Below are 25,980 nucleotides of genomic sequence, written 5' to 3' on the forward strand. Positions count from 1 at the left end.
ATTTTTTCTTCATTTTTTCATTTTAGCGCCGCTAACTTGATTGAGCTACATACTTCTGTACTTCGCACACATGCTGGTATACACATTTACAGCCGCATAAACAACTGGGCCAACTGCGCTGGCTAAAAGCGAGCGTATGTGTGGCGAATGTGAATTTTTATTGTTACTGTATCGTATTTCTTCCTCTATTTTATTTAATGTGACTTTTACGTATGTAGTAATAACAAGCGACAGTGGAGCGTGTTTTAAGAGATGTCTTGGAAATAGTACCTAAAAGTTTTGAGTTTTTGAAGTGACAGATTTAAAATTATTATTATTATTATTATTATTATTATTATTATTATTTGTTTCTCTAGGTAGTCATCCTCATCATTTCCATCATGTCCCTCAATACCAAGGGAAATATGTCCCAAAAACCACTCATAAGAAATTTGTGTGGTTTAGTAGTGTTATTTTTGCAATTTTTCGAATTCATTTAAATACCCATTTTTATTATGAAATTTTAGAAAAAAATATTTTTAAACTACTTCAAAAATTTTATTATCTAATTTTTTTTTTTGAAAATTTGATGGCCTAGGAAAGATATTTTTTAAGATATTAAATTTTGAGCGTAGTATTTTTTTTACGAAGCACCCTTAATTTAAAAATAAAATATGTTCACAGAATTTAAAAAAAAAAGAAAAACAAAGACATTTTGGTGAAAAAAATTCCAGTTAAATTATTTTTTTTTGTCAATAAGTATTTTTGGGGAAAAATATAAAACAAAAATATATTTAAAATAAAAATTGTAGGAGAATGATTCGTTTTTTTGGGAAAAATCATTTTAAGTAAAAATATAAATTTTAAGACTTTTTACGAAAAAATTATAAAAAAAAAATTTTAATCTACCAAAATTATGATTTTATGATTTAACATACACAAGAAAGAATATTTTTATTTTAGGAAGCAACAAAATTTTAAAAAAGTCGGGGGAAAAAGTTTGTTTTGGAAAAAATAAATTTTTCTAGAAAGAAAAGTTTGGGGAAAATTCGCTTAACGTTGAAATTAATAAACATTTTTGGAAAATTATTTTTAACACAAAATAATTTTTTTATAACAAAATTTAATTAGGTACTTAGCTCTCGGTGAATCAAGGTTAACAATTCAAGTCGGGATTATTGAATATGCTTATGATCCCGAGAGGGTTAAAATAATAGGGTGATAATGAGGATAATTGTACAATGACTTTAAGCAATTCGTATACAAGCAAACACAAACAATCCCACTTTTCTGCTTATCAACTATTTTCATGCACTTGGAAACCGATGTTTTTTTTATTAAACATACCAATGAATTGTCATAGAAACGTTGAAGTTTGTTTGCACAAACAAATCAACAGTTCACAGTGTGCATAGAAATTATAAAATTTAATTCTCTATCTTCGAGAAATTGTTAAATTTGCATTATTTATTTACTAAGAGTGGTTTTTGTGTACCAATAATATTTGAAAGCCGCTAACGCTAAGTATGGAACCAACTGGATCGGCCACCTCATTGGAATTTGGCCCCGAAAAAGAATCCACCCACACGCCACTCGCTGAACCTGGTTCAGACACGACCAACATAAGTGATGTGTATATAGAGAAAATGAAAACTCTGTTGAATATATTTGATCCAATGAATTCTTCGAATGAATTGGATGGAAGGCGAACACTTATCAGGGATGAATATAGGCTGCGCATGAAGTCGGCACCAAAAACTTTAGTGCAGAAGACTGAAGAGAAAAAGGATCCCATCGAACGTAAGTTGGAGGAAAGTGATCACAAGTTGCAGAATCTCCTTGAATTTGGTCAAGAGTTGGTAACGAATGTGCAGGTTGCAAACGAGAAGCGCGAACAGATGCGTCGGGAGTATGAGGTTGAGCGCAGCCGAGTACTCAAGAATGATCTCGAAAAGGAATCTATTGAATCGATAGCTCGCTTCAATGAAATAGCTTCTAAATGGTCGGAGCTTGAGGAATTCAAAGAACCGATGGCCTTATTTGAGCATTTGGAAGAGCAAAAGAAAAAAGTAGAGGCATTAATGGCGAGCAAGGATAACCTAATCGGCCAGTGCCAAAAAGAGATTGACCGCATAAATGCAAAATACTATGCCGATCAGATGGCTGATGCGAATGACGTCCGCTGCTTGGTAGAGCGTATCGATCGTCAAATCGAAGTGATCAAAATGGCATACAAAAGTCATTTGGAAATATTAGAGAATACTATTAACGAGCAACGGCAAACAATCGCCGTTACAGAAGCTAATAAATGGAATAAGTTCTATGCCGATATGGAAGAAAGCGAGAAAACTAAATTCGATCTCGCAAAAGAGAAGGAGGAGTTCTATGCGGCAGAAATAGCACGTATTACTGCGGTACAAGAGGAGTTAACAAGCCGTACGCGTATACGACTCGAAAAGGAGGCCGAAATGTTGGAGTGGGAATTACGAAAAGTACGCAACACGGTGCTGATGAACTCCGAAAAGTTGGACTACAACTATCAGGTACTGCAAAAACGCAATGAAGAAAATGTTGTCATTAGCAATCAACAAAAGCGTCGACTAGCCAAGCTTAATGAGAATATTGCTTCGCTTAAACTCAAAATCACCGCTATAAATGAACAACACCAAACAAAATTGCAACGTTCTGCGGCTGAAATACATAAGCTACATAAGAGTATAAGTGAGCTCGAGGTAAAAGCCCAGCAATTTCGTGCAAATAACAAACGAAAATTCGATCTTGTGTGGGAAATTAACTTCAAAGAATTAAAAGAACTTTTGACGAAAATCTACAAAATCGATCGAGTACTATACGAGCAACAACTGGCAATGCCTTGGTCCATGCCAGACCTCGATTTAACTGACATTAATGAGATTTCAAATAAAGAGCACAGAAGTTCGCTAAAGTCAATGAAACGGCGAAATATCATCGTACCACCTCGCTCACTGGAGCGGAAAGTAGAGACCAGTTTTGTTCGAAATATTTTAAGAAAAATAGCTGATCGCGCTGGATTTTTGATTGAGGAGAAACTATTCAAAATACTGGAACCCTACTCGGAGAACGATAAATTCATCGTGCGTCTCGACAACATTTTCACAGCCCTACGTGTTGATAATGTGAAGATGATCTCAACGCTGACCGAATGTTTTCTACCATATGCTTATTGCCAAAATTGTTCCGAGGGCTTGCCAAAAAAAGCCATGCAAGATTTTTATAGGATAGGGCGGGAGTTTGAGGATTTGGCTTCTACGGACGATAGTTCGAGTGAAATGCCCAAAGAAGGCAGTTTAGCGTCGCATGATTCTATTGAGAATGAATATGAGAAAAACTTTGAAAAATCAAGAGGGCAGCCATCTTGTAAAAATCATTATTTAGTTATAGAACCACTGTTTGTGCTTACGGCATTAAATGATTTCACTAAACAACAAATTCAGAATCAAATGAGCTATAAAAAAATGCTGCAGGCGAATGAGTTACTCTGTAATAGCATTTCACTCGACCATAATACTATTAAATCATTCTGGAGCAAATTCAAAGTATATTTTCCAAAAGAGAAGCGCAAGCTATGGATTACTTTGGAACATGGTCTGAATCATTATGTAGAGGTGCTGAAACTGCGCACCAAACTCGATGAGGAATGTGCCTTCATGCGCAGACAAAATATGGAATTAAAGCATTTATTGCAAAAATTTACGGTATGATTGGCGCATGACACGGAGAACATCTGATTTGTGTTATATACGGGTGAATTACAAAAAAATATGGCTATGCACATACATACGTATTCATTTGTATTGGAGTACTACGTACACACGTAAATGTAAAAAATTTGCCATTTATATTTTTTTATTAAAATTAGTATTACAATAAATCGCACAAAAATGCTACTTTGCAACGATATATTGTTTTTCAATTAAATATTATGTGGAAAAACTGTAGGCATTATTAATGCGAAATATTGTCAAAATAACAAAAAGACACATAATCCTAAATTCAAAACGTTTACTTAATTTATACAGTGCCAAAAACATAAAAATAAAATCTCTAAACTTTGTGCAAAACTCTAGAAAATTCATTAAATTTGTATACTAATTTGCAACTTTCTTTTAGGATTTAAAAAAATTCTAAATATGCAATTTTATAGCCGCTTCAATTTCATTACAACAAAGTGCAAGTTTAAAATTTCTAGAAAATCGCGTCGATTTCTGGCAGTTATTTTAGTGGAAGGTATTGCCCATTTTCTCCATACAAAACCTAATTGTGGAACATACTTTGTATGGAAGAACCTGCGTTAAAAAAAATTGCCAAAAATCAACGCAACTTTCTAGCAACTTTAAACTTGCAACTTGATCAGCTGTCAACCGAAATGCATACATAACTAAATAAAATACTAATTTGACGAAATAAATTAGCGTTTTAATTTTTCGATATTTGCGGTCAATAAGGTGCACAAAAACGTTGATTTGAAGAACTGACCACAAGCTGAGTTAAATTTTCTGATTAAATTTACAAAAGAATATTTTAAACTTGCACTTTGTTATAATAAGATGGATTGGACTATACAAATTCATACTTTTTCTAAAATATCTGATTTGAAGGTTGTAAAGTACTAAGTAAATTTACTGAATTTTTCCTGAGTTTTGCACACAGTTTAGAGATTTTATTTTTATGTGTTTTGTTTTAATAAAAAATCGAAAAGCAATTGTAAAAAAAAATTTGCATGCATTGCGTAAAATTCTCTGTGTCAATACTTTTGTCTGGCACTGTATATGCAAAGTGGCGAAAATATAAATCGGGAAGATACATTTAACCACTCTTTGGCTATTTCTCTTTCGTTAACTTAACGTTTATTATTTGTTGTAAAAGTGTAATTCGTTGTCTAACAAAAGCCTTGTGAGTCCAACTTTTAAACTTTGTGCAAAAATTAGCAAAATTCGACAAAGTTTCATAAAAAGTTTGAGCTTTTAAATTAGATTTCTTAGAAACATTCTGAGTATGTCCATTCAAATTATAACAAAGTGTAAATTTTAAGTATCTAGGAGTTACCGTTGATATTTTTTTTTTTTGTGGAAGGTGTGGCTCATTTTCACCATACTTTGTATGGAAGAACCTGCGTAAAAAAATTTCCAAAAATCAACGGTGAGTCCTAGCTACTTCAAACTTGCACTTTGTTGTACCAAAATTAAATGGGCTACAAATTTGATTAACATTTGTTAAAATTTGTTAAATTTTTATAAATAGGCGGAGATGTAGAGTTCGCGAAAATTGTTCTTCGATGAATAAAATTTCCATCTCCCTTCTCACTATAACTCAATTCAGCATCAATTAATTTTGTTTTCACCTATTGTTAATAAAAAACGTTCTTCAACTGAATTTATCTTTAATATACACTAGTTTGCTCTCACCCTCTTCGCTGAGTGTATGGAATTTCTGTGTGTGATGTTAAGTGTAAGTAAGGGCCAGGAAATAATATTGCTCATACGCCATAAGATATATATGTTACCGGCCAAAGCCGATCTTATGAAAAACTAGTTTTTCCTAGGCTAAACTAGTTCTACCAAGATCCAATATATCCGTGTAATGCGGAAACAAGTTGGACGCAATAATATTGTGGAGTGCGTACCTGCAGTTGGACTGATGAGGGTTATTTTTTGGCGGGGCCGCCGAAGGCCGTCTACGCGGTAAGGTGTTCTGCGCAAAAATACTGTAGCCCCTGATCTAGTTTAGCCTTGGCAAAACTAGTTTGTCTTAAGATCGGGTTTGGCCGATAACATATACACTATATGGCGTATGAGTAACATTTTCCATGTTAAAGTTTGAAACACCTGATCTAAAAAAAAAAAAAACGGTATACAGATCCGTAATCTACGACCGAAAATTAAGCTTACGAGTCTCGGCACATAATTAATTTATTCATTGATACAGATGATTTCACAAATTACATTAATCTCATCAAAATGACCCGAATACCATGTCAGATACGACACATACCGATGAATCTGACAGTGGAAACGGAAGTACTATATATGAATTGAAAGGTACACAACATTCGTGCAGGATGGCGCCACGCAGCCTACACCTATAATGGCGAAGGGCGGTACCGGTGCGAGAATATGAAAAAAAGTTCTCGGGTTGAAGAAACCTAAATCGTTAGCCAAAGTTTGGTTGTTTATATAAAAGAATAAAAATTGAAAATTAAATTTATTTTTTTTGCGCAAGTTTGCAGACATTTTTTTCTTTTCAGGAACTCTAGAACTATGGAAAAGCTACTGAGAACAATTAAAATTTTATTTTTTTTTTTCAAAATTTAACTTTTTATTTAAAAAAAAAAATAATTTTTTTTCGGCGTAATTTTGCACAACTTTTTTCCCCTCTCAGGACCTTTAGAACTGTCGAAAATAACCTCAGAACTGTTTTAATTTTATTATTTTTTTTTCAAATTAACTTTTTTCGGATCGAAAAAAATAATTACTTTTTTTTCCTTTTCAGGAACTATAGAAATATTATTTTTTTCGGCTAGAACTCTAGAACTATTGAAAAGCTACTCATAACAGTTTTAAGTTAATTTTATTTTTTTGAATTGTAATTTTTCGACTTAAAAAAAATGTTTTTTCCGCGTAATTTTGCAGACATTTTTTTTTCCTTTTCAGGAGCCCTAGAACAGTATTAATTTTTTTTTACATTAAATTTTTTCAACTTAAAAAAAAAATGAATTTTCAGCGTATTTTGCAGAATATTTTTTTTTATTTTCTGGAACTCTAGAACTATTGAAAAGCTCCTCATAACAGTTTTAATTTTTATTTGTTTTCAAAAATTTAATTTCTCCGATTTTTTCGGAAATGTTTTTTTTTTGGCGCAATTTCGCAGAACTTTCTGCTTCGTTTTCAGGTATTAGAAAATGTTTCAAATGATTTCGAAATAGAAAACGCAATCGCATAAGGCGTCATCGTTACGAAAAAAGCTCCTAGAAGAACGCTTTTTAGCTTATTTTGCCGTTCTTATAAATCACTGTCCTGCACCTTCCTTAAGTAGCGGAGTACTCAAACTTTCTGAGCTAATACAGTTCACGCGAAGCTACATACTTCCCATAGTTAAAGAGCAATAATGGCAGATTGTTATCGTCGTCTAATAACATACATACATACTTTTGTACATATGTATAGTTATACAAAATATAACGGCAAATATGGTGCACAAAAAGTTGAATGGATATGTGTGGGTGTATGCACCCACTGCGAAACGGCGATTCTTGTCAACCAGAAGGCTTAGCAAAGAAATTAAAGTAAAGAGCTATATTTGTATTTGTGTGTTAGTGTAAGCTAAATGAAAGTAAGTGGTAGGAACTGAGGCACACAAATATGTGGCCAGCAGCGGGGACGAGACGTCATATGTCGCTACGTAGCTAACTTTGTAGCAAAAGCTTAGAGAACTTTATTTTTAATTTTTTTTTGTATGGGCGATAGTTCGAGTAGTATATTGGAGTTGAAACCTCTTGCTTGATGACGGCTGATAGCTGATGGCGAACTAGTTGGCGCGCCAACAGCAACTAAAAAGTCCAATGATCACCCAGTTGATGTGGTAGCACGTGGTCCCACCGAATAGCTAGTGCTTTCACCGTTATAATGTCGCATATGCTCCGCTAAAGAATGCAAAATTTTCTATTCATGTAGCACTGCTTTCTTCTGCCTTAGACTACTTTTTCTTCATTTTGGGCTTTTGCATTTTAATTTTCTTAAATTTTTTACATTCACTTTGTTGTGTCCTTTTAGTGTTTTTACTTTTCCACCAACAAGTTTTTCACATTTGGTTATTTAGCTTGAAAGAAGAAAGTTTTTCCACAATGAAACTTTTGCCGAGCAGCAAAGAAAATGTTAGTCGCGGAGTAGTGCAAACTCAAAGCGAGAAAGCGGGAAGGCATGAGTGTGAACTGGAGACAGATATAAAATAAGTGGCTTTGCAAGGAAAAAGTTGGCGACATGGCTGATACTAACTGTCCACCGCTGTCCGTCTACTGTACAGCCTTTTGCGCGTTCCTCTTCCCTTCCACGCCTTCCTCGCTCACTCACTTACTCGCTTACTCGCAGCCAAGACAACTTCGCCGAAGCGTCGAGGCATTTTAATGTGACCATTAAACAATGGCAAAGCGACAGCACGTGTGTACGTGCCCTCTGGTGATACTATCATGCCGCCATGCCGCCATGCCGCATGAGGCACGACGTGGTCGTGGTCCTCTTAGCGCGCTGGTGCTGCCGGCAAGACAGTAAATGATATCCAACAGAAGAACACGCTTGCGACGAGCAAAGTTAATGTTCTGCGCGTTGTCCTGCATGCCAAAGCAAGCGGAATGACGTTCGCTATGCGCTCGAGGCGAAACTTTTCAATAGTGCAACATGACCGCAAAGTTGATGGCACCATGCAACCGAATAGATTCCATTTGCTATAGCCACACTTGGCTTCGTGACGTCGCGCTGTCGCCATTGAACGCTGCTGAAAGCGCGCTGCGGTGATAAGAAATGCGGATAGCCGACAAGACGATGGCGGCGAGAAGTTTAGAAATCATGATTGTAGTGGGTGGGTTGTAGTTTGATGGAGACCCTTTTGCACTTTGCTGACGATGCACAATATTCGTTGGTAGTTTCCGGTGGCAGGGTAAGTGAAAGAGATACAATATTGCGGAATTGAAAGCTGTTGCAGGCATTACTCTTGTCATTTTTTGTTGTTGTTTAGTTTAATGTTGTGCAATTTTCCTTGTCTCTGGTCTGGCTGCTAGCCTTGTTGCTATGTACATTTATTGTTGACAATATTTCTATCAGAAAAGCTGTTGCTTACCAATATATTGGCTTACCCATCCTTTACCTTTCTCGTCTGTCAAGTTGTTGGCTTTCTATTTTCTCATTTATTTCATGTTCGTGTGATATTTCTTGTGGCCTGCATTTGGAAACTATTGACTTTGGTTCAGTCGACATATACTGGAGAGTGTTTACAGATGGTGTTTGCTTCATTATGATACTTTTTTCTTTACTTAAATAAAAATATCAACGTTTATTGAAAGTTTTTGGATGTTAATTAGGGCGGGTTAATTAGCAATTAGGAGATTGTCATTTATGGTTCCACGTTCTGAACGGCACTCAATACTTAATCGATAAAACGCCTCGAGCCGATTATTAATTACGAATTCGGCTAATCTCAATTCCCCGGAGCTACTCTCGGCCAAAAAGATTAAAAATTACAGCGCACCACCAACGCACTTAAGACCCTGATAATCGCTTGGCTATAAGAGTAAATGCTCATCTCTCTGACTGTCACCGCACTTTTGGTCAGTGAATCCACTTCCCCCTTAATATGCAGGCACTTTCGTCTGAAATACACTGCAGCAGTCCGGAAGCCTGAACTTAGTATTGAGCGAAAGCTCCCGGCAGAAAACCCCTCCACCAACTCTGCCGTCCAGTTTCGATACATCCGTGAAGAAGTTCACTGCCTCTCCCCCTCTCCAGAAGTTCCGCCCGGCCCACTCATCCCTTGAGGGAAAGTGGACAGGGAAGAAGCTCCTAGGAGCCGTAACGGTGGTGCAGTAATGCTTGTGACTAAGGTTGAAATAAAATGCGCCAAGAAATCTAGAGTCTCCAGTCCTTAACTCGGTCAACCAATCGGTTTCCCTGAGTCTAATGGCTGTTCCCACTACGGCAGTTATTCCAGCAATGTAAACAGACACGCTCAGGATTATGCAGCCCGTTTTAGGTGCCCAAACTGCTTAGCTAGTGTAGCCTCTTGAAGTGAGTTCCACGAGACTAAAGCTCCTTAAAACATAAAAGGCTTGAGTACGGTCTCGTAGAGTCAATATACAACTTTGGACGAAACACACAATATATTTCCAATAGTTCCCCTAGAGAATGCTTTCTTTGGCCTTTCCTCGATGTTTGGCTTTCACGAGTTTCCATTTGGCCACCCTCATAAAGACAGCGGAGATAGCACTCGCCACACGTTTCCACTCCTTGGGGTGATGGTACCGTCTTCTCTGCTGCAGTCCATATACCCAAGTTCCACGGAGCCTGCTAGATTAGCGATTTGGTCCCCGTTCGATGGAGGTTTCTCTCTCTAGCAACCTTTGCCGCTTCATAGCCGCTATTGTCGAAGTCGATCCGAACACTACCATCCCCTGTACGGCTTCCGTAGACTCCGCATCGCCGAACACCTTTATAGGCCCCTCGAACAATCGAGCATGCTGATCAGATATCTGATGAGTACACTGACCGCCGTAGTGCTCCAACATCTTGGTGGCCAAGCGACGGTCCTAATTAGCCTTTCTCGCCACATTGTCGCCCCGTTTACGCCTACCCTGAGGTCCCCCATCGGAGGTTATTGAAGCTTCGAAGAGCCGTGGTGAGAAGCCCTTGTTGGTGCTGGAAATCCACCAGCCCCCAGATACCCCTTATGATTTTGCTATACCCAGGACTGGCAGATTTTCTGCAGGTTTTCCCGGTGCAAGCGATGGAGCAGGCCTTGATCAACCTGGTATGTCGGCCGCGCGGACCTCACACGGGACAAAGACAGATTTGGGTTCTGACTCCGACAACCCTCCGCTGCTCGAAGCTTTGTCTTTAGCCAGCTTCGGTTCCCCTACAACGCCGCCCGTGCAAGCCCCACTCGTGGCCTTAGCTGGAAATGATTTCGCCTCCTCAGGGCCACAACTTCCAAACTTGACAAATACAGTTTTGGGTGTTGGCCCCAGAAATTTAGTTTCCTTATAGAAATATATCTTCTCTCTTTGAGGAAATCGTTATAGCATTTTGTGACTATTCCTTTGCCTGCATAAAATTGCAATGCTGTTCTTCTTAGGACTGAATTTTAAGCTGTTTTGACTGCGCCTATTGAGGTATTTGAGATTTGAGATGGCACTCTGTAGTAGATTTGAGATGAGTCTTTCACTAAGAAAGCAGAGCATGCTTTTATTACATTCGACATAACCTAATGCAGTCGCCTGCTCAAATCCACACAAGTGTTCTCAGTTTACGAAAATTGCGTTAGTCTTGCTAGTTTCTTCATGTGAGCAACATGTTTCTACCACTCTTACATCATTTATGCTGTCCACCGAGCTCCACTACTCCAGCCATTGCTGCCACTGCTGCTTAGCGCCAACTAACTTTGATAAATGGAAAACTTTTCAACAACCATTCGTGTGTGATGACCCGCTAGCAGTAAAACCGAAGACCAAATGGGGACGCAACGGAATGAATTTCTAAAAGGAATGAAATTGTTCGGACCAAAGAAAAATCCGCAAGCAGAGGAAGTGAGGCGTGCGTGTAGAGCATACCATAGAGTGGCGACTATGAAAAGTGGCTGCAATTTTTTTTCGCCTCCTCAACAAGTGCAGCATACCACAGCAGGCTGAGTTGAATTATTAAATGAGGGAGGGAAGCGTGCAGTACATACGAGTACGTCTATTTAGGTAAGCGTACAACCAAGTGGAAGGCAGTTAGTGTTTGTGTTGGCTTAAAAATGCCTACGTAACCGGCGCGCCAGTGTTGAGCAGAGTTGAGTTGCGCTGCGCTGTAAAAGTCCAGCGCGTTAAAATACTTTTACTTGCTTTTATTTGATTCATTCATTTCATATGCAAGGTTGGTTATTTCCATTTACTGATTTGTGTTTCTACCATTTTCTTGCTCCTTTTTTCAAGTCGTCCACCCACTCACAGTGGTGTATTGCTACAACTTAGGTGCTCTGCCGCAACCGCAGTCGCTTGTTAAAACAAAGCTTTTATGGCAATTTTATAGCCAACGCAACCGCTGCATACGTCTCATATTTCCCAACGACTTTGCAACCAATATTCGGTATCCTAGTTGTGGCTGTATACGTAAGCATGTATGTACATACATATTTGTTGCATGCACATATGTATGTGTGTGAACATATGTTGACCATCTTTTGGCGTTTCCCCTCTTTTCAACTTTAGGTCCACTGGTTGCTTAGCGTTTGTGAAATGTTGCATTGCTCTTTGAGTTGTTCAGTTTAAAACTTCTGATTTCTTGGAACGTTTTGCGGTTTGTGGCATGCAACATGTAAATAGTATTGCAGGAAGGAATTGGTATTGCCACAAGCAATAGTTATAACTGATAAAAATAATGCAACTGTATAGCATTTCGAGCGAATAGTGGTAAATCACACCTAAAAAAAAAAAAACAATGGAGCACTTGCAATAACAGCGTACGGAAAAGATTGTGGTCCAAAAGAATGAAGCTACGAAATGTGTGGTAAAGTCAGGACTGATGGTGGTAGGTTATGTTTTGTGGACTGGAAGATTGATAAATAGGACATATCTGGCAACTATCTTGAAAGCTCTTTACTGTCTTTCGATAGGCTAAATAATCGAAAGATATGCAAGCGAGGAGGTCTTAGCGTAATGCTGTTCGCCTTTTAGAAATAATTTTTTTTTAATGCAATTAAATTAAGAATATATATATCTATATTTCGTTCTTTTTAAAACAACAAAAACTAGAAAATAAAAATAAATAAAAATAAAATAAAATGAAAATTAATATAAATATTTTTCTTTTTAATACAATGATATTGAACAATCTAAAAAAAACGAAAAAATTAAATCAAAAAAGAAGGAAATAATAAAAATTTAAAAATTAAATGAAATTAAGAAAAAAAACATTTATTGCAACAAAATCTAAGAATTAAAAAAATAAAATAAAGAGGAGTAAGATCCAAATTATTAAATGAAATAAAAAATAAAAATATATTTTTTTAAATAACACCTAAAAAACTATTTAATAAAAGAAAAGAAAAATTTAGAATACGTTTCTAAAAATTTAGTTAAATTAAAAAAAAAATCTCTTTTTAAAATAATAGATAAAATCTTTAAAATAAAACATTAAAAAAAATTAAATGAAAAAAGTTAAAAGTTAAAATTAAATGAAGTTAAAAGATAAATATATAATTTCATTTTTAAGACATTGAAATCTAATAACACTGTACACTGAGGGAAAAAAATATTAAAATCAAATAGAAACGTAATTGATCTTACTATAAACGCCAATGAAAGTACTGTATATTGGTAAATATTCAATTCAATTACGCGCATATTAAAATGACCGCGTTCGTTCTGAAAAAGCGTCCGTGAAGTGAATAATCAAGACAAAAACTAAAAAAAAAATATTTAACTTGCATGTTGCCTGCAGTGGAATTCGAACCCTGACCATCTCTGGATATCAATATCAACAAATTGTGGCATGCATCTTTGCGCACTCAGCTACACCCAGGCATATAAATTTGCTTTCAAATGTTGAATATCCATCAACACCACAGCACGCGATTTGTACGGTTAACATGTACTATGTATGAATGTGTGTGTAGTCACCGCTCTCAGAGCGGCGCTCTGCTAGCTCGGGGTGCGTATGTACACTCATATATATACTCAGATGTGAACAGTCAAATACGTGCGTAATAAATTTTGTATGAAAATATTATTTTTAAATTCGAACATTTTTAAACGATAATCAAATATAAAGTATTCATTTTTACTATGCATTATTTCCCTCCCTTTACAAACGGTTTCGCTTTTCAATATGGGCCTCGAAGCAAACCGGGTATTTGCTAATTGTTAATTAAAAACAGGATACAATGTCATAGTAACTAGTGTTATACTGGACAAGTTAAAAACACAGTATGACACCGCACTTCAGCTTCCAAAAATATTTTAGATAGAGGTTGACGAAATGGCAGCACACGACACGCATATTTTTAACGATGTTGAAGTCGTTAATTACTACTCAGGACTGCGGTTAGAAAACACAAATTCGGATGTATTTAGGAACGGAGTGTAGCCTATCAAATTTCGGGATTATTCAACATTCACGGCTATTTCGAAAAATCAGCTGCTTATTTGTCTAATGTTTCATACAGTAAAGGTACTCGTCACTTTTGATAATTTTTTTAATCTGTTTCAGTAACCTTTTAACGAAATAAAAATCACACCTTTTGAAAATTGGAAAACTGGTAACTCTTTCAAACCAATTCAGTGAAAGTTTAAAAAATATTCGTATATTTTATGCCATTTATATTCCAGGCAATACAAGTATGTATTTTGTTGGATTCAAAATTTTTTTAATCAACATTTTACTTACGCCAAATCACAACACTTCTGCTACTACGCCCCTCTAATATGGCACAACGTTACCAAGAAACGAATATGTGGTACATTTGTTGCATGTTGCTTACTTGATTGGTCATATAGATTTGGGAATGCTTACGCTCACGCATAAATAGACGGTACACAATATGTACTTAAATAGGTATGTAATACTTAAATATGTTTATATATGTGTAGCTTAGTCTGTCTGTCTGTTGATTGAATTACTGACTCAATAGTTGAATATCAAATATTGTATTCGCAAGCGGTGAAAGTTCGTGTGTTGAGCGATGTGTTGAAGTGCATATACTCGTATATATACATAAATAATAAGAGAGATTGTAAGCAACACCCACCGACAATTTGAACTTGATACTTTGGCTGAAAAGCGCATACGTTGAATGGTAGTTATGTAGTTGGCTTGAAGTGCATCGGTCATTCAGTCAAGTTATGGTCAATATTTGTAGTGATGCTCGCTGGTGTTGTGCTCGTATGAGGTTAGATAATAATCACTGAGTGGCTTTGGAGAGTCGTTGAGGATTATGAGTATGCGTATATGTAAGGGTGATTGTACGAAACTATTTGGTCCTTTTATTTAAAAAATGGTTAGTTACTAGTGCAACCATTTCATTTAAGAAGGCTCGATATTAGCTTAGGTACATACATATGTATGTTTAATATCATGGCGATTTACGAAATAAGCATTTCATTACAACTTATCGATAAACGATGAAAAAATAGTGGGCGTTAAATAACACATATTTGTATATACATACGTATAAAAAATAAATACAATTAAATATAAGATATTAAGTGAGTAATCGGTATTTTCGTAACGATGATAACTTTTATAAAAAAAAATTGCCGTTTAATGATTATTTGCTGAGTTTTATTCTTTGCTTGAAAAAGAATCCTTATTTTTGAATTTTATTGATTTGCTCAGAAAATGAAAGTAATTTTTTAGTTTTACTTTTCGCTTAGGAAATTAGTTATTTTTTTGAATTTTATTTATTGCTCAAAGAATAAAATTTTGTTTTTAGTTTTATGCTTGCTTAGTAAAAAAAGTTATTTTCCAAACAAAAATAAATCTTAATTTTTTCATTTTTATTTTTTGCTTAAAAGGAAAAACTAACTTCTTCTGTTTTACTTAATTAGCGGTAGTGAGCTAAAAATTTTCAAATAAAAACCATTAAAAATTAAAATTAAATATGTGACATTCTTAAGATTAAGGACTAAATAATACTAAGATTAAGACTAAGAGAAATCGAAGAACGAAGACAATAACGACGGCGAAGCAGAAGGCGAACATAAACACGAAGATGTATTCAAAGCCGAACGCGAATGCGAATATAAGATGAATACGAGAGCGAACATGAATATGGATACGAAGACGAAAGCGAACACGAGGCTTTTTCATGGCAGAAATACCCATCGGAGCTTTGCCATTGCCTGCCGAGGGGCGGCCGCTATTAGAAAAAACGTTCTCAAATCTTACATGAAAATTCGGCACGATTAAATTCTCTTTATAAAATAAATATTCGATTATTACTACTCATTTGATTAATCTTGCCATCCTTAAAATAAATAAAATAACTTTAATCGATATATTCAAATATATCACTTTCAACGCATATCGATGTTATATCGATGCAATTGTCAATGTTTTCTTCGATATAATTGTTGAACTTCTTGCCTGTATATATAAAAATCGATATTTTTACGAATAAAATTATCAGCATTGTTATCGATATATTTATTGATTTTAAGTCTATTTCATATCAGTATATAGAAAATGGTTGCAAATATATTAACCGTTATATGGATAACGATGCTTTGTTCGATGCCGTTTGTCGATATAATTGAGTAGATATTTGTCGATATCGACCAATGTGGATATAATTTTCGATTTCGATATACATATTTACAATGCAGACTATATGTATGTTCATGTTTTACAAAAGCTACTTACAAGCCGGTCTAACAAAGGATGTCTACATTCGAACATACAAAAAAAAAAAAATATTCGCCTATGGATTTCATATTCCTTTTCTACTCTTTAACTAAAACAAACTTTGGCAAAAGCACAGTATCAAGAAAAAAAAATCAGTAATAAATTTGTGGCAATAAAAAAATATTTTTCTGCACTTAAAAATTTCAAAAATCCACTCATCAGCTTGTAATTTACCATTCATTTTATGTCATCGTTATGTTCGCGACAAATGATCGACTACAGACGACTTAACCTTGAAACCCGCTGTCAGCGTATAATTTTTCACCATCACCATATTTCACTTTAGACGCTGTCCGGTCCTCCCGCCCACAAATTTGATATGCTTTCACGTGCTTGTGCTTTACACTTTGAGTCCGACGTGTGTTTTGCAGCTGCTATTTACTTGTGGCAATTAATATGCCACACCGCCATCATCATCGGAATGTGGCTATGACTCAATGTAGTTGACTTGTTTTTATACATTTATGTCACTTCTGTATAAATGTTTGTTATACAAAGGAGTGTGAATGTCCTAGTAGTAAATAAGTATGCCGAATTATACATATGTACGTAGGAATAACAAATAGGTGTATCTAGAGATGGCAAAATAATTTAAAATAATCGATTAATTAATCATATGATTAATCACAAGCCAAACAAAATTAATTGCAATTATTGAGAAATAATCGATTAATCGAATTTTTAAAGGCACTATTTTACAGTGAGTTTTCAAAAAAAAAAAAATAATCCATAAAAAATGCCAATTCTCTTGTCAATTAGACTTAAATAAAATAAAACGAATATTTTTAGCAGCGATAACTATTTATTATTTAACCAAGTTTGCAAAAACCAAAGTTTCGATAAGCGTTTTATTGTGAAGAAGTTGTGTTTCTCGGTGGCTGTGCATCAGCGTTTGAAAAGCAGGTACCGAAGTACCGACTCAATGCATTATTTTTTCGAAAGTCCGTAAAGTCTTGGGTAAACAGTTTTCATTTCCTCCCAAGCGTCGATGATATTCCGCTTTAGTTCTTGGACTTGACAATTAAAAAAAAAAACTCTTTTCTTCTTGTGGGTGACCCAAATCATCATCTTTTCGCCTTCGTTTGTGTACAAGCGATTTATGAGAGGCTCAAAGATCGATTTCATTTTCTACTGATTCTAGTAACATTATTTCAATTCGCAAGAACTTGCTAACGAATCTTTGAAATGAATTTTTTTGAACCTCGAGTCGACTAAAGTTGATGCAGCCAGCAAAAAAGAATGTTCGATGGATGGATATTAGACAACTCTACGCAAAACTACGGCACAATTGGACGTAAATTGGACAAAAATAATCGATTAATTTAATCAAACGATTAATCGCTGCCATCCCTAGGTGTATTATAAAAGCTTGCCCGTGATTACATCAGGGAGGGAACAATGATATTGGCGTTGGATAGAGTTGCTGCTTTCGTTCTGAAGTTATTCTTCTTCATCATTCATTTAACCGAGTCTTTCAACTGGAAAAATGTACTAAATCTTTGATTTTCGTTACTCTACTTGAAGTTACTCTTTTCGCTTGCCTCATGGACAGTTTTGATGAAACCTATAGTACTTTCAACCAGAACGCGTTCGTTGATGTAATTGAAAAAAATAAAGCTACCTTAAAAGTAAAAACAGAATATTTTAAAAGAATATGTAAATTATTTTTCTGCAGAGCTATACTGACAAAACGTCCAGTTGCCACTATTTTTGTGAAAAATTTCGCCACAAGTAAGCTCAATTTGGTCCTTCAATCAAAAGAAGGACTCACCTGTAAAACCCAGTGGGCTTCCATCATTATCTATGAACATTGGAGTGGTTTCCGAGTTAGGGTTGGGGCTACCTTGAAAAATTTTTCCTTTTGCCGAAAGAGTTGCTGGCACCAAACTTTACGTTTCTAAGTGAAAATTTGGAGGCTGCTCATGAAATATTTATATTTTCGTCCAGAAGTGTACTCTCCATCAATTAACCAAATAATTGTTTAAGCAACATACGACCATTTCAAATTTAAATTGGCTGAAAAAATATTACCAACTTTAATTGCCATGGCGACAGTAGCTTTTTATAAAAAATCACCCATATTTTTGTCAGTTTCAAAGCGCTTAAGTAGCGCAATTCAAGTTCATTGAGCACCCTATATTAGTTATGGTATAAAATTGAATGTTGGTATAGATATTATAAATACTTACCGTTTTCGATGACATTTTTTCCCCCCACACAAAATTTGGTCCACTCTAATGTACATGTTCAGCCGCCCGCTTGTATTCAGAGACAAACGTATGCCCATTCAAGCTATTTTTTTTTTTTTGTTTTAGCTGATTTCAACAGTATGAATAGTTCCATAATATCACTCAGAGGTATAGTTGTCATTTTAAGTGCCCTCTGTGAGTCGGCAATAGGATGAGCCCCATTTAACTAACCAGTGCTATCATACGAGGAGAACGAAAAGCATAATAAGTGCATTAACCGACTGTACTACTTGCTACCCAAAATGAAACTGGGGAGACTCATTCGTTTCACTTTCGCTAACTTTCTCTCAGAATCATCTCTTCCGGTCCATAAGGAATTTGTAAAAGTTGCGCTTTTTTCAACACCGCTTCTCAAATGATCCTAAAGCGGAGACTAAGCAGAGTTTTGTGCTCATTTATTGTAATCACAGAGCCATTTTGGCTGCTATCTGCTGCCTCTTTGCTCGTATCCCCGTGCCCAGGATGCCAGCCAAGAGTGAATGCCAGATTTAACTATTTTGGATTCTATTGTTTTCAAAGCCGCTTGGGTATTTAGTTGATAAAAGACTAGACTTTGAAGTGAAACTTCTTAATTGAATTCGGAGAAGTTTGCATGCAATATTTAACGCCACGGTGAAGGTACGTATGTGGCGAATGCGTGTACAAAAAAAGGAACGGCTGCATTGTACGCTACTATGGGCGGAGCGAGACAAAGACAAGGGTATAGACATGATAAATATAAAAAAAAGCCAAAGCTCGTTAACTAGTCAAAAAGGTTTTATGACACATACTTGTATGTATTTAGAAAATTTTGTATATAATTTTATGAATAATAATAAGAAATCAAATAGGTTTAAAGAACTTTATAAAATGAAATGTTCATATAAATTTTCGATTTACATATAAAGCAGTTAAAGTCTTTTTATTTTTTTTATGAATTTGGCTGCTAATCTACAACTCTGCGGCTTAAATAAGAAATTCTGTCGGCCTTAATTTGTCATAAGCAATTAAAATCAACATCATTCTCTATAAATTATACTAAGGCTATTTTAATTGTGCACACAAAACCATACACACGTACATATGTATGCCTGGGCTGAGCTCATTTAAATCACATATGCGTGGAGGAACACTATTTAGTTACATAGTAATAGTCAACGTTAATTATAACTGCCAAGCACATAGGATGTACATAAATATGCACACACCAATCTAAGCCTAGTTGCTCCGGTCACAAGCCAGTGCAATAAATTAAAATTCAAAATTCACATTCATAGGCGTACGCAAATTGCTAGCAACATGCGTGCTAAGTGTGGCATGCAGCATTTGGTGGCAACGCATAGCAGTGCAATCAATAGGGGCGTTCTCGTATCTGAAAATCACTATATTATTTGGGTCAGTTGCGATACAGTTTATTTTATTTAGATTAGTTGGCAATCGACATAGCCAAGTGTTTGGGTACCTACTTTGTACAACACAGGTTTGTTTTTCGTCAGACCAAAAAGAACTTCTTTAAGGGCGGTATGAAGGAATGATTGAAAAAATTTGCACTCGTTTAAAACGACCAAAAGTTAACGTAAAATTTTTTTTATTTCTTACCATTAGGATCAAATTTGACCAAGAAAAGTAAATATGTAGAAATAAGCGGTTATTATATGGTCGAAAAATTTAAATAAATAGCAAAAAACCTAAAAAAAGTAAAAATCTTCCAAATAATAATGGTCTCTTTACTTAAAAGAAATCATGCTTGCAATTGTTTTCTGTAAAAATGTTATTGAAAATTTACTACTACCATTTCTTATTTGGACCTAGACATTTTTTTAGGAAAACTTCTTTGAAAATTTGATGTAAAATTCTTATTGAATTTCTTACAGGACATTTATGGCAACTGTGGTTCAACTCACTACAAGCTTTCGAAAGACAAAGGTTTTTCATAAGAAAATTGTTATTCTAATTGTCTTTTAACAGTAAGATTAAAAATTTAATTAAATAAATGTATATACATATGTATTTTTAAAACAATAAAAACTAAAAATTCAAATAAAATTGAAATTCAAAATGAAAAAAAAATGTACATTAAAAAGAAATAAGAAAATTTTCTACAAACTAAATGAATTAAAAAACTATATATATTCTCCTTCTTCATCTAAATCTAAAATTGTTATAAAAAATCAAATAGGTGCCTAAAAATTAAACGAAATTACATAATAAAAATTTTCTTCAAAAATTAAAACCTGAAAATTAAATTTAAAAAATTATTTACTTAAAAAGAAAAACAAAATAAGTTACTAGGAATTAAAACAAATTAAAAAATATATATTTTTATTTTTGAGAAATAAAATCTAGAAGATAAGAATTTAAAAGAAAAAAAGCAAAAAATACAATTCTAAAAGTATTTTGTAGTGGTAGTTTGTATTGAACAGGGCGAAAAGGTAAATTAACAAATCTACCGTGCAAAGTTTTAAACGATGCCTTATTACCCTGGACACGAAAACAAGTCAGTTTTAATAAGACTCGGCACATTCGAATAAAGTTCGCGAAATCTAAAGTTTTTTTTAGAAAAAATCTTCCCAGCTTCATTTCTTCACAACAATGGCCAGCATATTTACCGGACTTAAACCCAATGGATTGTTTCGTATGGTCCATCCTCGAGGCCAAGGTGTCAACTTAAAAATATGAAACAATCAACGGCGTATTGATATTCGCCGCTATGACCTTAAATGAGAAGAAATCATTTTATGTGTGTTATTCTTAAGGGAAACATAAACTATCATTGTGGCACCTCTAAGAATTACTAAATACTAAAATTTGAGTAAGTTTCAGGTCGCAGCAATATATAAGCATGGTGGACTTGTATTTTCGATACTTTTAGTTATGCGAGTGTATATTACGGTTATACGAAAATATACTCCTACTTTCGGACTCTCTCTACTGACAACTGTATAAAAGAAATATCTGCATTTAGCACGAAGATAAATTAGAATTTGTGCAAATAATTATGCATATATGTATACATATACTCTGCCGAATGGTGCATCATTGTCTTTGTGTTGCTATTATTGTCGGCCTAATAGTGCATATGAGCTGTACAAATGTGTATGTGAAGTTAGCTGCTAATATTTTCATATCAAAAATTGAATGCCCTGCGGTCGTGCTCTCGAATCGCTACACAACGCTATTGACCCATATTTGACTGGCAATGATGAATGACCCTGCGCCATTATGAAAATGCCAGCGGTTAAATTTTTGCCAAATTTTCGCATGCCTTAGTGATGGACTGTCAGCCGGTGTATGTGTGTAAACGTCGCCGCAGCACAAGTGCTAGTGTTGCTGTTTTCAAATTCATTTTTTACAACTGTGTACCTGTCAAGCATACACGCTATTCGCCCTTCTCAGCGTCTATTTGAGCAGTGAGAATACAGATTTTCAATGCCATACATTCAAATTAGGCGAATTGGTGTATTGCATGGTCACACGCGATGAATGGGTCAGTAGTTGAGGGGCTCAAGTTTCAATGACTTTTGAGGCGCTACATGCAAGTCAAATAAAATGAAAAATATTCATATGAAAATAAATAAATCACCAATTAGAGAAAGAAGTCAAGTACAACTAATGACACTATACAAAAAAAAATATTTAACCCCAAATTGTATGTGTATACCCATTTTTGTGCACAGCTGTCGCAGCTGGGTCGCAGTTGGGTCGCAGCTGGGTCGCTGGCAACCGCAGGAAACTCAATTTCATACATCGCAAGTAGCTCCCGCAGTTCATCTAACGCAGCATCACGCCTACGCTGTGTCACACTCCATTCATTCATGTCATACGCCATAGTCAGCTATGCATAATTTCATAAATTGGTGTCACAACTCAGCTACCACTTTGCATATTCTCTGTGAAATTATATGTGTGAATCTCCGGCACTGCCACAATTTATTTAAAATGCATTTATTAAATCCAAAAAGCGTATGTATGTATGTACATACATACGAGTGCGTTTGGTGTCGCGGTGTTGATCGGTTGATATTAATGCTTATTTAGCCGTGTATGTTAGTTGCGCTTGCGGTGTTGCGGTATTTCCGAAAATTTTGCATACGCTTCAATGGACGTTTTTAGGCGCGTATATATTTAATTAATTTCTATTTAGAAAATGTGTATCTACCGTGTATTTTAATCACTCTCATGCACTGTTGAGCAGTTAATTAATGGTTTAAAGCGTAGTAGTGAAACTTAATTATGGATATTGAAATTTATTTTAGAGATGCTACAAATAAATGAAGTATAACTCTAATAAATGTATGATTGTTTTGAAAATTATATAACATATTTCTCGTACATGTTTAATGTTACTCGAAAATAAATTCATGTATTTATCATAAAATTTGTGTGCATATAGTAGATATGTAAATGAATAATTGCACATTATCATTATTATTATTATTATTATAGGCAAATGGCGATAAATTGAGAAGTGTAATAATACTGAAAATTTTAATTTTCTTCCATGATATTTGATTTTTTTTAATACTACAACGCAAAAAATAAAATTTTTTGAATATTCAATCTTTATATTTGAATAGTTTAGCCTAACAAAGTGATATTTGAATAAGAAAAAATTCATTATAACTTTGTACGAAATTCGTTTTATACAAAATAAAAGCAACAAACTCAGAAGAATCTTATTTAACTAAAACTGATTGAGATTTTTGTTAATTTAAGCAATGTGTTTTTCTCATAACTTTTGTTTTAGTTGCTTATGTTGTAGGTTCATATGAAAATATAGCACTTACTTACTAGACAAAACAGAGAAAAAATCAGGGCAATCGAAAAAATACTTTAATAAATATAAGCAGACCAAAATGGCATTTTATAAATGCAAACTTTAACACTTTTGGTGGACAAAATCTGTGTTGAAATGAAAGACCGGAATATTTTCTATCGACTTCTGGAAAAAAAAAAATTTGGGAAAAGAATTTGCGAATTTTAACGTAACCTCATATATTTAGTAGTGATAGCAGTAATGGTATTTCTAAGGCATTTTCGGGGTTAAGTATGCTAACGCAAGGTATGTGTTTGAATAAACCGACCACTCCCATTTTTTGGATATTTAGTTATAATATTATTGCTAACATATTGGCAAAATTTCGGAATGATATATTCATCAGTCTGCTTTTACGGCTTTTTTAATGCGTTTTTGAGGTTAGGTTTGTATGGGCGGTATGCTTTGAAATAAACCGATTACGTCCAATATTTAAGGATTCACATATCGACTGCTGAGTGGAAGATCGACTTATCTCGGCAGCCAGTTCGAAAACGCCCTATCTCAAAAAACTTTTCACTAACGCCCTATTTCAGAATTTTGCTGAAGAACGCCCTATTTCAGAATTCGATTCAAAAATGCCCTATCACACTTCAAAATGTATTGAAAATTTGCTGATATAGGGCGTTTTTGAAACGAATTCTGAAATAGGGCGTTCTTCAACCAAATTCTGAAATAGGGCGTTTTTGAAAAGTTTTTTGAGATAGGGCGTTTTCGAACTGGCTGCCGAGATAGGTCGATCTTCCACTCAGCAGTCGATATAAGATTATTAAAAATATATGGACAAAATTTCGGAGTCATATATTCATTGGTGTGCTTTTTAGGGCATTTTAAGGTTTGTGTGGGAGGTATGATTTAAAATAAATCAATCAGGCCAAAATTGGAAGCCTCACGAAAAGCTATTCAGTATTTGCGGAGATTAGTGAGTTCTAAGAGACAAACAGACAAATGGACAAATAGATAGACAAAAATTGTAAAAATGGTCAAAATGAATTTCGTGAATTTTTCACATCCATGAAGTTTTAAAGTTCTTTAGAAATCCCGCCGGCAGAAAGAAAAACTAAAAAACGCAACTTTACCACTGATTGGCTCGTGTGTTTTGAACTTTTTGGTTTGTATCGCATATATAGGAATGTCACAACACGTTTTTACTCAAGACGAAATTTGTTGATATCTGCGTGTAGAAACATGTTTTTTGTTTTTATGTACTTGCATATGTGACTTAGGCCAGTGTTATGCAGACGTATTATGTGCTGCATATATGTTAACACTTATACTTTCGGTGAGTGGTGCTCGACAAAAAAAAGTTAATTTTTTTCACCTTCATTTTGTGATTGACAAAACAATTTTTGAAGTGAAACTTCTTTAGCGGCGGTTGGTTGGTTGGGAGTAAATTGGCAAATTCAACGGAAATTGCACACGGAAATGGTGCAACGGAAATGATGCAACGGTAATGGTTGGGGCTGAAACAAGTGCTTCTTGTGTGTATGCATATGGTTTTAATTTAACAAAAATTTGCTAATAAAAAGACCAATACAAGAATGCAAGTAAAGGTGACTACGTACATAGATAAAGAAAAGGATAAAGGCAAAGGTAAAAATAAAAACAGAAACAAAGATGCGTAAAGATAAAGGGAAAAATGAAGACCAAGATAAATTTAAACACTTTACTTATATACATAAAGCAAAGGTGAAGGGGAATATGTAGATGAAGAAAATTGTAAACATGAAAGTAAAAACAAAGATGAGGATGAGGATACCGATAAAAGTATAGATGAAGATAGGGGAAGAAAGATTAAAATAAAGGTAATTAAAGAGGAAAGCATATAGGGAGAGACACAGAGACTCAATCTGGGAACTATTTTGGGATTTTAGAGATTTTCGGGATTCTTGAGGTTTATCGATATTTTTATCGATTTTGTAAGCGATATTTTTAACTATTTTGTTAGCGATATTTTTATCGATTTTGTTATCGATATTTATCGATTTTGTTATCGATATTTATCGATTTTGTTATCGAACACATGAATTTTAAGAATTACACATTTCGTGAAATCCGTTTAAAGGCAAATATAGTAAACAAAAGATTTTCAGAAGAACTAACAATCTAATTTTTAAAACCAAAACCTATGCTTTCCTTGCCATTCTTGCATATTAACTCGTTATTCTTATATATACAGATATGTGTATATAGATGTATGTACTTACAAATTAAACATTTCATTGAACAACAATTTTTCACTCTGAAAATTACTTTAGTTTGTACATTTCAATAATGGTGATTTCGTTTCTACCAAAAAATGTTGCCTTTTGATTGCCCCTTTCTCGTTTCGTGTTCGATTCTAAATTAAAGGCAAATAGTGAGAAAATTGTGTCTTCGTTTTCTAAAATGTCACGCTCTTAATGTCATGCACTTAATATATATATTGCGTAAACAAATACTTCAATAAAAACAAATTGAAAGATAAACTGACACATCATAAATTCACGAAAATCACTCATACGCACTGTTGGTCGAAATAACAAATCGTCATATTGCTACGCCAATTGGTCAATAACAAGATACATATATGTGAGTTGACAGAGAAATGCCACGAAGTTTATTAACATTAAACTGCATCACTCCTTATACAAAAAAAAATATGTACTGTGTTTCCATTGGAACTATAAAATCTATTATATTTTAAGACTTCCACCAAAATATTTAAAAGATTTACATGAGCTGGACCGATTTGAAAATACCTCTAAAACTGGAGTTTTTTATGAATCAAAAAAGT

The 25,980-nt window shown here is 34.6% G+C and overlaps 2 protein-coding genes across 2 annotated transcripts in view; one reads left to right on the forward strand and one right to left on the reverse strand.

Annotated features, from left to right (window-relative positions):
• Positions 1–3,719, forward strand: part of LOC118740066 (dynein regulatory complex protein 1 homolog) — a 12,034-nt gene extending 8,315 nt beyond the window's left edge. Inside the window, exon 2 of the mRNA XM_036471559.1 lies at positions 1,491–3,719. Within this exon, the coding sequence (XP_036327452.1) occupies positions 1,491–3,719 (2,229 nt within the window). The remainder of the gene's footprint in view (positions 1–1,490) is intronic.
• LOC118740064 overlaps positions 1–25,980 on the reverse strand; it is an 806,655-nt gene that overhangs the window by 425,789 nt on the left and 354,886 nt on the right. The gene's annotated exons all lie outside the window — the stretch shown is intronic.

The sequence above is a fragment of the Rhagoletis pomonella genome, unplaced genomic scaffold (assembly GCF_013731165.1).
Source record: "Rhagoletis pomonella isolate Grant_MI unplaced genomic scaffold, Rhpom_1.0 Rhpom_scaffold_00005, whole genome shotgun sequence".
Lineage (NCBI taxonomy): Eukaryota > Metazoa > Arthropoda > Insecta > Diptera > Tephritidae > Rhagoletis > Rhagoletis pomonella.